This window comes from Stigmatopora argus, chromosome 9 (assembly GCF_051989625.1).
Source record: "Stigmatopora argus isolate UIUO_Sarg chromosome 9, RoL_Sarg_1.0, whole genome shotgun sequence".
Classification (NCBI taxonomy): Eukaryota; Metazoa; Chordata; class Actinopteri; order Syngnathiformes; family Syngnathidae; genus Stigmatopora; species Stigmatopora argus.
Genome location: NC_135395.1, coordinates 17,024,927 through 17,039,124, shown reverse-complemented (window position 1 = coordinate 17,039,124; position 14,198 = coordinate 17,024,927). Strand labels below are relative to the sequence as shown.

The following is a 14,198-nucleotide window of genomic DNA, read 5'->3' as shown; positions in this document are numbered from 1 at the left end:
ACATAACCCGGAAGTTGTTGCATTCCGGAAAAATAAAACATGACCGCTTTGTGTTACTGATGTTTAATGATTATTTTATTGGGGTGAACATGCAAACTTGAGAATGTCGTCAACCCAAGTAACGGACACCAGTTTTCTGGGAGGTAGAATACCACCTGAAATTGAGTCGATGTCAAAAAATTTAAAAGAAGTGGAGCAAGAGGAGTTTAGAAAGTTACTGAAAGGTATATGCTAGTTGCAGAGATAGATTGCCATCTTTTAATTGTTGTGTTGAATTCCATAATTAGTTTGGAATCGTGTATTTTCAGCGGTGGTGAACGCCCTGGAGGGAAAGGACTGCAGAGACACGATGAAGTCAATCGCTGAAAACAGTGCCATTCCACAGGAGAAGCTTAGTCACATTGTCGCTGGGATGTACAGGCTATTGTCGGAGGCCGTTCGCACCCCGCAGACATTACTTAAACAGGAGGTGAGCTTAGTCCCACAAGTTGAATTTACAGGTTTGCACATCGAATTCAGAATTTGACAGATAAAACTTTGAGGTTTCACTGGCAAATGGTCAATGAGGGTTAATTACATTCCAGTTTACAGCGCCCCCCTGTGGTGAAATGTGAGACTGTAGTGGATTTATTCATTCATTTTCTGAACCGCTTTATCCTCACAAGGGTTGCGGGGGGTGCTGGAGCCTATCCCAGCTGACTTCCCTGCCAGAGGCGGGGGACCCCCTAAATTGGTGGCCAGCCAATCGCAGGGCACAAGGAAACAAACAACTATTCACGCTCACACTCATACCTTGGGTCAAATCACCCTACCATGCATGTTTTTGGAAAGTGGGAGGAAACCGGAGTACCTGTAGAAAATCCACACAGGCCCGAGGAGAACATGCAAACTTCACACAGGTGGACCAACCTGGATTTGAACCCAGGACCCCAGAGCTGTGAGGCCGACATGCTAACCACTCGGGCCGTAGTGAATTTAATTATGATCAAAACACAACTATTAAATAGAAGTTTGTATTCTTTTGTATTGAAATGTTTAATAACTCACTTACGTCCCTTTGTAGACCTTTAAAGAAGATCTTCGAGAACTGAGGCAAGTATACAAACTCTTGATTACGACCATTACGTTCTTCCCAGTTTGTAACTTCTTTGTTGTGGCAATAGGATACCAGAAGACTTCATCTCTGATTTCTGCAGTGTGGTCTTTGGAAATCGGTGGGTATTTTCTGTTGAGTCTCTTTTGCGTCCGGATATTTCTCCAAAAATATTAAGCAACTCGTTCAATCGAGTGCTCATGTGACTTATTTTAAGCAGTGTGTGAAATTCTTGCTGCCTCTTATTTCTGTAATTGTAGCCGTGCAGCTCTAGAAGCTGCAACTTCCCAGAGGGATCCCCACCTCCCTACATTAAATGAGTTGCAATGGAGAGTGGATGTCACTATTTCTACCAGGTAAAGTACAAAGTTTGGCTTACCAGGACAATTATTTATTTGCTGTGGGCCTGAGAAGTAAATTTTATAACTTGGTGTCCTCAGCTCTTTGGCCAGAGCCCTGCAGCCTTCGGTCTTGATGCACATGAAGCTTTCAGATGGAAGTGTACACCAATTTGAGGTACTTAAAAATTATATTAAGTCAAGCATTTTTTAGTATACAATAAATGTGATTGTGCATTATTAATATGTGCACTCTATTATTGTAGCAATAAGGTCAACATGCTTAAGTCTTGTAAAGTATTGCATTGGATTGGATAACTTTATTCATCCCATATTCGGGAAATTTCATTTTCACAGTAGCAAGAGGGTGAGAATGCAGATACAGGAAAGGCATTTTAGACATAAATAGATAGGTAATACGTAAGTTGATAAATAAATATATAAGTAAATAAATATATAAATAAATAAACAAGTGTGTTGCTGATATATTATATATATATATATATATATATGTATACATGCATAAAGATAAATATACATACATATACATAGATGTACATGTATACATACGGTTGGTCTTAACATTCAGCCATTTGTTTTGTTAAAGAGTAGTTGTGGATAAAAGAATTGTTGAAAGGGGGATACACAGCAATTATTTCAATGAATTTAAAAACAAGGTGAAAGTCAAACAAAAGTAATGTTTAGAATTCAAAATCAAATAATGTTGCAATCATTTCGTTTTATGAGGAAGAGGATTTTTTTTACCTAAGCGTTCGTTTGTGAATTAGAAAGCTGCTTTTCAACAAAAGGCCACACTCCCACATTCAGCCTCAATGTTGAGGAATGTGCTGAGTACATACAAATGTTTGTTTTATTCAAATCGCAGAGCATCGACATTTAAATTGCAAGCTAATCTCATAGCTTTTTTGTTTCCATGGAATCAAATGATTTATTGTATTGTTTTTCTATGAGGTGCCGACTGCCAAATTCCACGAGCTGCGGTATAATGTTGCTCTTATCCTCAAAGAGATGAATGATCTGGAGAAGAGAAGCATACTCAAGATCCAAGACTGAAAAACATTCCATCTTTGATAAAAGTGTCGACAATTATAAGAAAAAATCATATTTCTGTTTGTAGTTAAAAAATATTTATAATTTCTCCCATTTGATCCATTCTGTTGTTGATTTACTTGTATATTTGTGGTCGTCGTTTTGTTGCATCACCCATTCTCGTTTGAACTTCTGCCAATGGACCAATGATATCTTTATGTTTTCCTGCAAAATATCTTGATGCATTTTGGAATTGGGGCAATAGAATGAGGCACAAGGCAAATAAACCATATAAATACTTGTCCGTGACAGTGTCAGGTGGTCTGTGCGTGTCCACTAGCCTTAATGTCTGCGGGAGGGATTGAGTCCGCTGACTAGACCGGCCGACCTATATTAATCACTCCCTAACTACAAACATGACACAGAACATCCGAACACGTATTCACATCCACTGCTTCCAGATTGCGAAAGAGCATTATCCTAAAATCTCAAAAAAAATAGTGCCAATCTGAATGCTGATAATACGGTTGGGTTTTCTCATTAAGAATTATTTGAGGGAAAATATCTTCACTGCAATCAGGAAACTGTACTCTGTTTCCTTCTTTGTGGTGACGGTAAATAAAACACAAGATATTCATGACTTCCAGTGAAATGATGTAGACCGCATCAAGTACAGGCAGTTTTTCAGTTTTTTTTATGCAACCACTTACGCAATGACTGAAACCTCGTGATTGACCTTATCTTTCTAAACATCATCCCACAACCACAATAAAGTGTTTTATCATTTAATGAAGTAATATGATTGCTGCTTGATGTAATCCCATTACATAAGAAAAATGGCAGCTTTCAACAACTAATTAAATATATTAAAATTTTAATCAGAATGTATCATTTTTAAAGAAAATCTAATTTAATCTAAAAGTGACAACTAACCGCCTTGTGTGTGAGAATAATCCACTTGTGAGGCTGTCTTCCAATAGATCACAGTTAAAAACAAACAACAACAAAAGAATGTCAGACCCAAACAAGGATATTATGCTTTCCATTAACAAATTAATGATTATTCTTAGATGTGTTGATGGAAAGCTATTCATAAAAGAGTGGGGAAAAAAAGTGACAACCAACCCCGATCTTTTTTTTTTTAAGTCAAATTGAGTTGGACGTCTGTCACCGTCAATATTAATAAATGATAGCAAAAATAACTGATTTTTTTTGGACTGTATTCCGCAGTGGAGTCAAATATTGACTCATTGACTGCCATTGACGGCAAAGGACGTCCATTCCAAATTGTTTTGGCAGTGGGCTCACTCAATACCGACCTTCCCAGTTGAAATAGTTTTGAAGTGTACCTGTCTTTGGAATTGAATGAGTTACAAGCCTAGTTTCTTGGTTTTATGGAGTAGTATAAGTTGAGGGTTAAACTTCCAACTGACCTCAATTGCAAGGTGAGGTTTTGGTACAATGTTTTTTTGGGGGTTGGTTTGTAAAACCGATTTGTAACGCTAAACAACTGATGTATGTATTTGAAATATAGTTTCCTTTGCAATATTGAAAAATCTAATTATATACATGACCCGTCCGGCTATTCCAGAATGCAGGTCAGAACGGCTGCTGTCCCAGTCACTCCCGTCGTGTGAACGTGTTACATGGCAAATTGTTTTGTAATGGGTTTTTTCTTCTTCTCCAGCGCTTGTCCAATGAGAGTGTTCTACCTCCATCACGTGACACACTTTTTTACGTAACGCCCCCTCCCCCGGCTGTGTGAATGAGACGCGTGGTTCACGGAGTCAAGTGAGAGCGTGCCGGTAGTCAACCTTCAGTCTTCCCCGTGTACACGTAACGCAGAGCGGGGATGCTCCGAGCATATGAGTCCCTCCAACAAACTGTGCGCCATGGTGACAGAAAGCGAGAGCATGTTGCAGCTCGCCGCAGAAGCATTCCGGGCGAAAAACTTCGAGCTGGCCGCGGATATTTACGAGTGCCAGCTCGCGGTTCTGGCGGATGAAAACAGCCGACACGAGCTCACGGTGAGGCGGGCGGACGCGCTCGCTTTCGGGGGCAAATTTGCGGAGGCCTTCGTGGTGTACAGAAAGGCCGGGGAGATGGAGAGGCTGAAACCCGAAAACCTGGACAACCTCGTCGACTACCTGACCTCCATCACGAGGCCGGACAACGAAGGTGACCGCCGGGGAGAGGACGCGGAAGCCCGGGCGCCGGCGACGGGATGCCCCCGGGAGGAAGCCACAGGTTGCCGGGGCGAAGACTTCTCCTGTCGGAAATGTTTGAGTTCGCTCTTCGAGCCTGTCACTTTGGCGTGCGGACACAGTTTCTGTAAAAAATGTCTGGAAAGAGAAAAGAAAGACAAGGAGGTCATTTGTAAGGAGTGCAGGCTCAGCTCCGGAGTGGCGGTCCACAGTTTTCGGGTTAACGTGGTCCTCAGCAACCTACTGGCAAAATGGTTCCCGAGGGTCTACCAGGCAGGCCAGCTGAGACGGGAGGGCAACGGCCTCTACTCGGAGAAAAAAGTGGAAGCTGCTCTGGAGAAATACAACCAGGCGATCTTGATTTGTGAGTCTTTCTATTACAAACTTTTTGCATCTCGCCACATCATAATATCAGCGTCTAACGATTACCATCATTATATGACAAGTATCTTTTTCTTTAAACTACTACTGTATTCATTTTAATTACAACCGCTTTCAAAGTTAATTTGTATTATGCTTATGCTTACAAAACTGCACGACTTAATGCAAAACTATAGGCGCTTGAATGTGTGTCATAAAAACATGTACTACTGCAAAGTTCCGTGTGTGTGTGTGTGCGTGCGTGTGCGTGCGTGCGTGTGCGTGCGTGTGCGTGCGCGTGCGTGCGCGTGTGTGTGTGTGTGTGGGCGTGGGCGTGACACGCACTGCGTCTCCACGTGTTGAATAACCAGCTGAATGTCGACTGGGCCAGTGGGCCAAACATTGCGTAAGGGCGTCACCGCCCCCTTGGCTCAGCCGTTGTGTAATGGGAGAATGACACAAATGTAGGTCAAGGGTGTTATTGTAGGTCACCACTAGGAGTACTTCATAGGCCAACTTCACTTCCATAACAGACATGCTGATGAGACTGCAAGTTAACTCACTGGCTGCCATTGGCGGTGATGGACGTCGAATCCATCCCAAATCATCGCTGGGCCTGGGAGCCCTCCCAATTCAAATGGATTAGGCGTCTGTCGCCCTCAATGGCAATCAAACGTGACCATTCATAGCCAGCGCTTTGTTTCTGCTGTTTTGTTTGACTGCATGTGCAACCTCACTTGTATAATGGGCCCCGTGACATGCAGATGAGAAGGCCACATTAACTCATAGGCTGCCGTTAACGTCTACTGAAATTTGACCCTTCATTTCCAACACTCACAGCTGCTTGTTTATTCTCTGGTTTTGAGTGATGACTATTAAGGAAATGTTAGTTAAATGTTAAAAGTGGGACCTCTAGCCATTACTTCTACTACTACCACTACTACTATTACTACTATACTCCTGCTAGTAGTAGTAGTAGTAGTAGTAGTACTACTGCTACTCGTGCTACTAGCACTACTATTACTACGACTGCCAGTAGTAGTTGTACTTACTACCAGTACTACTAGCACTACTATTACTACTACTGATCATACCAGTAGTAGCACTACTAGTTCTACCACTACCATTACTACTACTACTGCTGCTGCTGCTACTACTACTACTACTACTGCAACTGCTACTACTACAGCTACAACAATTAGTACTACTACTAGAGCTGCTGCTGTTACTACTACTACTACTACTACCAGGGCTACTACTAGTACTACTGCAACTACTGCCACTACTACTAGTACTACTGGTGGTACTACTAATACTACTAGGACTACTACAGCGCCATCTTTTGGTTGTATAAAATAATCCCCCACTACTACGTACTACTAATGCCACTACCACGACCACCACCACCACCACTACTACAACTGTGTTTTATAATCCTGTGTGCCCTATATAGGATACACATTTTAGGATAGGCCATTCATTGAAGGTGCGCCTTATAGTGTCCAAAATACGGCAACAAAAATGAATGAAGGCTCTTAAAACAAACTCTGACTGTAGGTCCTAAATTCTCTCAATTTTAAATTTCACTCCATTGCCTGAAATTGCATCTGAAGAAATGTCCAAATGGCAAACAAAAAATTCTTTGCACATGCAAATAAATTCATTTTCTCCAATTCAAGGAGGAATTTTGAAAATCATGCTTCATCAATAAAATCACTAGTAAAAATATAGTCATACATTTTCATCCTGAAACAGAAAGTGTCTTAAATCTCGATTGAGGTCACGAATGCAATCATTTTTTGTGCTTTGGCATTTGGCTGTTACGTGTCATATCAAGCCAAGCCCACGTTTTTTTTATGTATTCTTTTAGTTTCATTTTGTTTCGAAGGTATTCATTCACCTTTTGGTATGTCTGTTTTTTGTTAATCTCGCTTTTTTTGTGTTTTTAATTCATTCCCATTTCAGCCACATGTGAATATAAGTCAATCTTCAATATTCTTTAAGCTTAATGTGATATTTGCATAAGTTTTTAGTCGTTATGAAACATAGAATGTGGGTCACCTTGATAGTGCTGCATGGTTTTATAAGGCAGGCGTTTTGTAATATGGCACCAATTCCTTTTGAATTGTAAAAGTCAGTCTTTCATGACTTACCCCACATGTAAACTCTCTTATATCTCCAGTTTGCTATTACATATTATAAGTCAGGTTTTAACATTTAAAGTTTAACAGGTTCATTTTTCATGGCAGTTGAAGGATGGTTGATTGTGTAAATAGTAATTTAAATGATTTGATGAAGAGAAGCAGCATGCCAAATGAATGAATTATTTCACATAAAATTAACTTCTTATGCCAGTTGGAAACGTTTCAGCTTTTATTTCAGCGTTTTATTCCTAATGAACTTGCAATCCATCTTCAATAATTCAGAGTCAAGTTCACATTCTTTGGGATTCAATTCTGAACTTTTTTTTATACTTTATTTACTTACCAAAGCCTCAACCCAGGAAAGTAGTTTCACTTTGTATCATTTTTTATTTTTTATTTTTTTATTTTCCCACTTTGAATCAAACATGGCAGGGAATTAATACGAACCAATTTTTTAATGCATGTTTATTTAACCCTTCAAAGCCAATACCACTAAATAATTGACAGCAAATCAACCTTTTTTTTTACACTGAGCCTTTAAAATGCAACAAAAAAAATCAAATATAAATTGTAATAAATTTGTATTATATTTAAATTCATATAGATAAATCAGCTTTTTTTCAGGGGGAAAAATCCCACTTTGCTCAAAATTAATGTATCAAATATAATACAAACAGGGTTAATATGAAACTTAGTCTTTTTTTTCTTCTTCCACACTTTAGCACCCGCAGACCACATCCTTTTCAGTAACCGTTCCCAGATCTACTCCAGTCTGAAAGACTACGAAAAGGCCCTAAGGGATGCTGAGATGGCTTGCAGACTTATGCCTCTGTGGTCCAAGGTATGACCTAATACATAACCAAGAAAGAAATCCACATCTTTCCTGGAGTTGAACTCAATTTGAAGCTTTTCTTATATCAGTTTTTAATCTCGTCACACTTTTAATTCTACCTTCTTCATGCCAACAGGGCCATGTTCGTAAGGCACATGCTCTGGTGTCACTGGGCAGGACTGAAGAAGCTCTAAGAGAATACCTGCTATGTCTCTCGATAGAGCCTGAATGTCGACTGGCCAGAAATGAAGCTCACAAGGTATTCACTCTCTTGCGTGCTTACTGCTTTTTGAAGAATTTCATTAACTGATTGATTACATTTATTGACAATGTCCAATTTAAACCATTGTGTAGTCATACTTTTTCTTAATACAGCTACACAATAGAACATTTGAGTTAAAACTAAGACTCCAACAAAGCAAGCGACTACAATAGTCCAGTGTTGCCAATATTATATAACAATATATTGAACTACTGTGTATTCTGGTGCACCTTTAAAAACAGAACAAAAACCTCTAAATCTTCTAGAACAAAACTACCGTATTTTCACGACTATAAGGCGCACTTAAAACTCTTACATTTTCTCCAAAATAGACAGGGCGCCTTATAATCCAGTGTGCTTTATATATGGAAAAAAAAAATTAAATGTGTCATTCATTGACGGTGCGCCTGATAATGCGGTGTGCCTTATAATGCGGTGCGCCTTATAATGCGGTGCGCCTTATAGTCGTGAAAATACGGTACACTAAAGCCAAAATGAAGCAAAAAGCAGCACATGTATAACATTTCTGTATTTTTATCAGTTACTCCCAAAGGAAAAGAAAATAGTTAAATATTGTGAATGACATCAGCTTATTTTGTAAAGCTTCTCAGTGACCTTTTGGCCCCTGTGGTGACTGATAAGGTGCCCATCTCGGACGTCCCCAACATCGTACCTGCAAGAAGGCACGTGAAGAACGGCATCAGTGCGACCTCTCAGGTAAGAGAAGATTTTGCGAGCATAGTTTGACAATACGTTTAATTAAGCGTAACGTTTTCGTAACGTGCTTCCCCCAGATTTTTGGCCCTGTCCAGTTATCATCGGAGTTGAGTCTGGGGGTCCGAAAGACGGACCACTGTCTTCTACAGAAGAGGAAGCGAAGGATCACAGAGGAATGGGAAAGGGGGATGGGAGAAGAAGAAAGAAGTGATGCTAAAAAAAGATTAAAGTCCGGTGAGTCCAAATATAGTAACTAAGGCAATAATGCGCCACAAAATTAGACGCTGAACGGACGTCTCGTATTTTAGAATCGGCACAGGTGAAGGATCCGTGGAGGACTCCAGTTGGTGATATTTTGGACCCGACAGATCTGGAATGTTCTCTCTGCATGAGGTCAGGAGATTTCTATATATTTGGAATCATTTGCAATTGTTAACATAAACATGCTGAAGGGCTGTCTTTCACCCAGGTTGCTCTACGAGCCGGTAACGACGCCGTGCGGTCACAGCTTCTGTCTTCAGTGTCTCAAAAGATGTCTGGACCACAACCCAAAGTGTCCCCTCTGCAAAGAAGAGCTGTCAGAAGTACGCCAGTTTCCAGTTCAAATTAATCTCTCTGCAAATGACGATGTAGCGTGGACACAATTGATCATCACTAAGCGCCCACTAATCTGCGTCTCTCCACAGTACCTAGTCCAAAGACAATACTCCAAGACCACATTAATGGAAAACCTCATCGCGAGATATCTTCCGTCCGAGCTCATGGAAAGACAGAAAATCCACAACGAGGAGATGGCTGAGCTTTCCAAGTAAGCTTAGAGGTTCCTCTTAATTGACTTGACATTTCTTATTATAACACACCTTCTGTTGTTGTTCTTATGATCATTTATATGACATGTTGAACAAGTTTCAACAGCCAGGGAGCAGAGCAAACTAAATCTATTCGTAGCTATTCACCTTTTAGAGAGAGTCTTGGTATTCAGGCCTGTATTTTTAAATTTTATTGTCAAAGGTCTATTCTTTCTTGCCGGTGATAAATTGGCCAGATGGTATCAGTGCACTTTGCCATTGTAAATATTTCAATATGCTTTGCTTCACAATGTATGTAATTTACCATTGCACATATGCATAGTATGCAATGTAATGGTTCTTAATTTTGGGGTGGAAAATGATTGAATGGTGAAGTATCATCATTAAAATACAGGAATGGGTGTGAATATTGATTACAAAAATGGATAAAGGGATATTCCAACAGTTGCAAGTTTACAAAAATGGATTTCCCAAGGGAAAAATCCAAATTTAATATTAAAAATATTCCAATTTTTTTTAAATCTGAGTCCAAAAGCATTCTAAAATAAATATTTTTATATATGTATATATATGTGTATATATATATGTATGTGTGTATATATATATATATATATATATATATATATATATATATATATTTATATATTTATTTATATATATATATATATATATATATATATATATATATATATATATATATATATATATATATATATATATATATATATATATATATATATATATATATATATTTATATATTTATTTATATATATATATATATATATATATATATATATATATATATATATATATATATATATATATATATATAAAAGCAAACTGTTGACCTTAAAAGTTTAGCACAGTCAACTTAAGAGCATCAGTTAAAAATGCGTTAAATTGAAAATTTTATTTTTCATGTTAAAGCATCATTTTAGAAGGAATTGAAGTACATTTTTAATTGTGATGCTTTCTTCCCATCGCTAACTTCTAATTATGTATCTGTCCTCAGCCTCAACAAGAATGTGCCTATATTTGTGTGCACCATGGCCTTCCCCACCGTCCCCTGTCCCCTCCATATCTTTGAGCCCTGCTACCGACTGATGATTCGCCGATGCATGGAGACGGGAACCAACTGTTTCGGCATGTGTCTGGGGGACGACCTCAAGGGGTGGGTGCAGCAGTCGCTTTCGGCGTACGCGTACTTATCGTCGAAAAAAACCATCCCCTGTTTTCTTCTCGCTAGGTTTGCAGACTACGGCTGCCTGCTGGAGATTCGCGACGTGCAATTCTTCTCCGACGGACGCTCGGTCGTGGATACTATCGGCAGGCGGAGATTTAAAGTCGTCCAGCAGAGGGAGAGAGATGGCTACAACACTGCCGATATCGAGTACCTGGAGGACGTCAAGGTAAAATTGAAAACAGGGATGAGAGAGGAGGAGTGGTCATTTTTGCACAATTCAAATTGGGTTGATAAACGCTTTGTAGGTGGAGGGCTTGGCAGTGGGCGAGCTGCAGTCGTTACACGACTCCGTGTATGACCAGGCTCTGGTCTGGGTCAACTCCCTGAAAATTGAGCAAAAGGAACGTATTGAAGGCCACTTTGGACCCATACCTGAGAAGGACTCTGAACTTCAGGTATGTATGAAAAAAAATCACTTCGGCAGTCTCGTGGCCCACCAGATTTATTAGATTAGATCAGATCACTTTATTCATCCTGTAGTATTCGGGAAATTTCATTGTCCCAGTAGCAAGAGCGTGAGAATACAGACACAGGAAAAGACATTTTAGACATAAATAAATAGGTAATAAATAAGTTAATAAATAAATAAATATAAAAATAAATAAACGTGTTGCTGAAATATATATATATACACATACATGTACATAAATATACACATACACATACATGTACATAAATATGCACATACACATACATGTACATAAATATGCACATACACATACATAAATATACACATACATGTACATAAATATACACATACATGTACATAAATATGCACATACACATACATGTACATAAATATACACATACATGTACATACATATGCACATACACATACATGTACATAAATATACACATACACATACATGTACATAAATATACACATACACATACATGTACATAAATATACACATACACATACATGTACATAAATATACACATACACATACATGTACATAAATATACACATACATGTACATAAATATGCACATACACATACATGTACATAAATATACACATGTACATAAATATACACGTACATGTACATAAATATACACGTACATGTACATAAATATACACATACATGTACATAAATATACACATACATGTACATAAATATACACACGTACATGTACATAAATATACACATACATGTACATAAATATACAAATACATGTACATAAATATACACACATAGGTGTACATAAATATACACATACATGTACATAAATATACACACATAGGTGTACATAAATATATACACACGTGTACATAAATATAAACATACACATACGTGTACATAAATATACACATACATGTACATAAATATACACATACACATACATGTATTATTATTATAAGTGAATCACTGAAAGAAACACGGATTGTCTTTGAGTTTACTGTGTGCTGTGAGGACCCAAGTTTTTCAATGGCCAGAATGTCCAAAATTGAAGTTTTAACCCCCCAAAAATGACTCATTGACTAAATGAATGAATGAATCTAAAGTTTATAGATTTCCACTTAATCCTTTTAAAAAAGAAGATTTGGTGTGCTGTAAATTGACTTGGCTTTGTTGAACCTTTGGCAGGCCAGTCCTAACGGTCCGTCGTGGTGTTGGTGGTTACTTGCCGTTCTTCCGTTAGAGGGCCGAGCCCAGTTACCTTTCCTCGCCATCACGTCTCTGAAAGACCGCCTGAGCGGCATCCGCAAAGTTCTGCTCTTCATGGCCCACAGCAGACGTCGGGGACACACTTTGGGTCAAAGGTCATAATCCCGCTCGCCCCGACGAGCAGTTGAGCCGTTGTTCTTCCTTCCGTGACTTTACGTTCAAGTGACACCACCTTCCAATAATTCATTCTTCTAAGGGATGGAAAGCAACCCTTCCTCTTTATTTCATTTTTGTAAAGAAAGACTTTTTGTCAAGATGTTTATTTCGCTATCTTTATGGATTATCGTCTTTCTTTGGAACACTTTTCATTTCGCTAATGCGCACAACATAAGCAATGGACTCAATGTCTGCCTTCCACTCAATATTTAGTTTTAATATTATTGCACCAAAATGAAAACAAAAGCTATATATTTGCATTTTTCTTGAAGTGAGCTGCTAACAGTTTTAAAGCAAACACAAAGCCCCCAGTATACATATATTTTGTATGTACAGTGCTTAACAAATTTAGACCACCAAATATTGGTTTATGAAATATTATACCGGTTACGTGTAAAACATTATTTTCCATACTTGGCTAAACGGAATTAATACAAATTACAATGATTATATCACAATTTCCATCACTGGAAATTGATTTGTAGAACATTCATTGCTATATGTAATATATTTTTATAATAATATTTTTTCTATAAATTAATATAATGTGAAGAAAAAGAAATGTATCTATACACGCCATTAATGCTTTGCAACACATTGTTGTATAATATTTCTTATTCTTTATTCGTTTTGTATGAATAACTGACTTTCAAGCATATTTTTATCCATTATCAAAACAAAATAAATAATATTCGATGTTGGTCTACTTGTTAAGCACTTTATGTATCTAAGTGTACTTGAGAATTCTGAGAGACCAAACATACACTTTTTAAAAACATTTTTTGGAAATGCATTCACTGCAATTTAGTGAATTATGATTGAAAAAAAGGAGGTGATATTTATCAAGTGAAACCTCACTTTAAATGAGAAAAACTCTCTATACTTTGACTGACTATTTCTAATTGATTTGAATGTGAACTCTTTTTCTTTAGTCTTGCGTGGCATTTTTTTTCTTAATTTCCATTATTTATTTTTTCCATTATTTATGCAAGCAATTACATTGTTTACATGTTACCTGTTCCGCAGGATTGTTTATTTGAACGTAGAAATGTAGAGTAAATGCAGGAAAAAAAAATGCTCACATTGCTGCTTTGCTTCTGAACATTTGAAATGCACATTGATTAAGTCAATGTTAATTGTTTAATTGGTACTTCCACCCAAAAGAGGGAAAATAACTCCGTAGAATGGAATAACTCCAAAATATATACACGTAGATTTAAGAAAAAAAATCTTCCTATCATATGCAATAGTACAAAGATGTCAACTTTAATCCATCATTTCAATTTGTTTGTCCTCTTACCTGCAATTAAGTAAATTCAG

The 14,198-nt window shown here is 37.9% G+C and overlaps 2 protein-coding genes across 3 annotated transcripts; both read left to right on the top strand.

The window, feature by feature from the left end:
- The first annotated feature begins 3 nt into the window (after positions 1–3).
- Positions 4–2,785, top strand: LOC144082858 (COMM domain-containing protein 5-like). The gene is made up of 7 exons (XM_077610314.1): positions 4–224; positions 309–469; positions 1,064–1,092; positions 1,164–1,214; positions 1,354–1,449; positions 1,534–1,609; positions 2,404–2,785. Exons 1-7 carry the CDS (start codon positions 104–106, stop codon positions 2,503–2,505), a joined length of 636 nt encoding a protein of 211 aa, XP_077466440.1. The 5' UTR covers positions 4–103; the 3' UTR covers positions 2,506–2,785.
- A 1,542-nt stretch (positions 2,786–4,327) lies between these two features.
- LOC144082548 (LON peptidase N-terminal domain and RING finger protein 3-like) lies at positions 4,328–13,526 on the top strand. Of its 2 annotated transcripts, none has more exons than XM_077609787.1 (12): positions 4,328–5,049; positions 7,912–8,030; positions 8,158–8,280; positions 8,926–9,000; positions 9,078–9,234; positions 9,309–9,393; positions 9,470–9,584; positions 9,687–9,808; positions 10,823–10,981; positions 11,057–11,219; positions 11,299–11,448; positions 12,642–13,526. In XM_077609787.1, the coding sequence occupies exons 1-12, from the start codon at positions 4,347–4,349 to the stop codon at positions 12,822–12,824; spliced, it is 2,154 nt and encodes a 717-aa protein (XP_077465913.1). In that variant the 5' UTR covers positions 4,328–4,346; the 3' UTR covers positions 12,825–13,526. The 2 variants fall into 2 exon arrangements, with proteins under 2 accessions (XP_077465913.1, XP_077465911.1); XM_077609785.1 differs by having other exon boundaries at positions 8,887–9,000.
- The last annotated feature ends 672 nt before the right edge of the window (positions 13,527–14,198 follow it).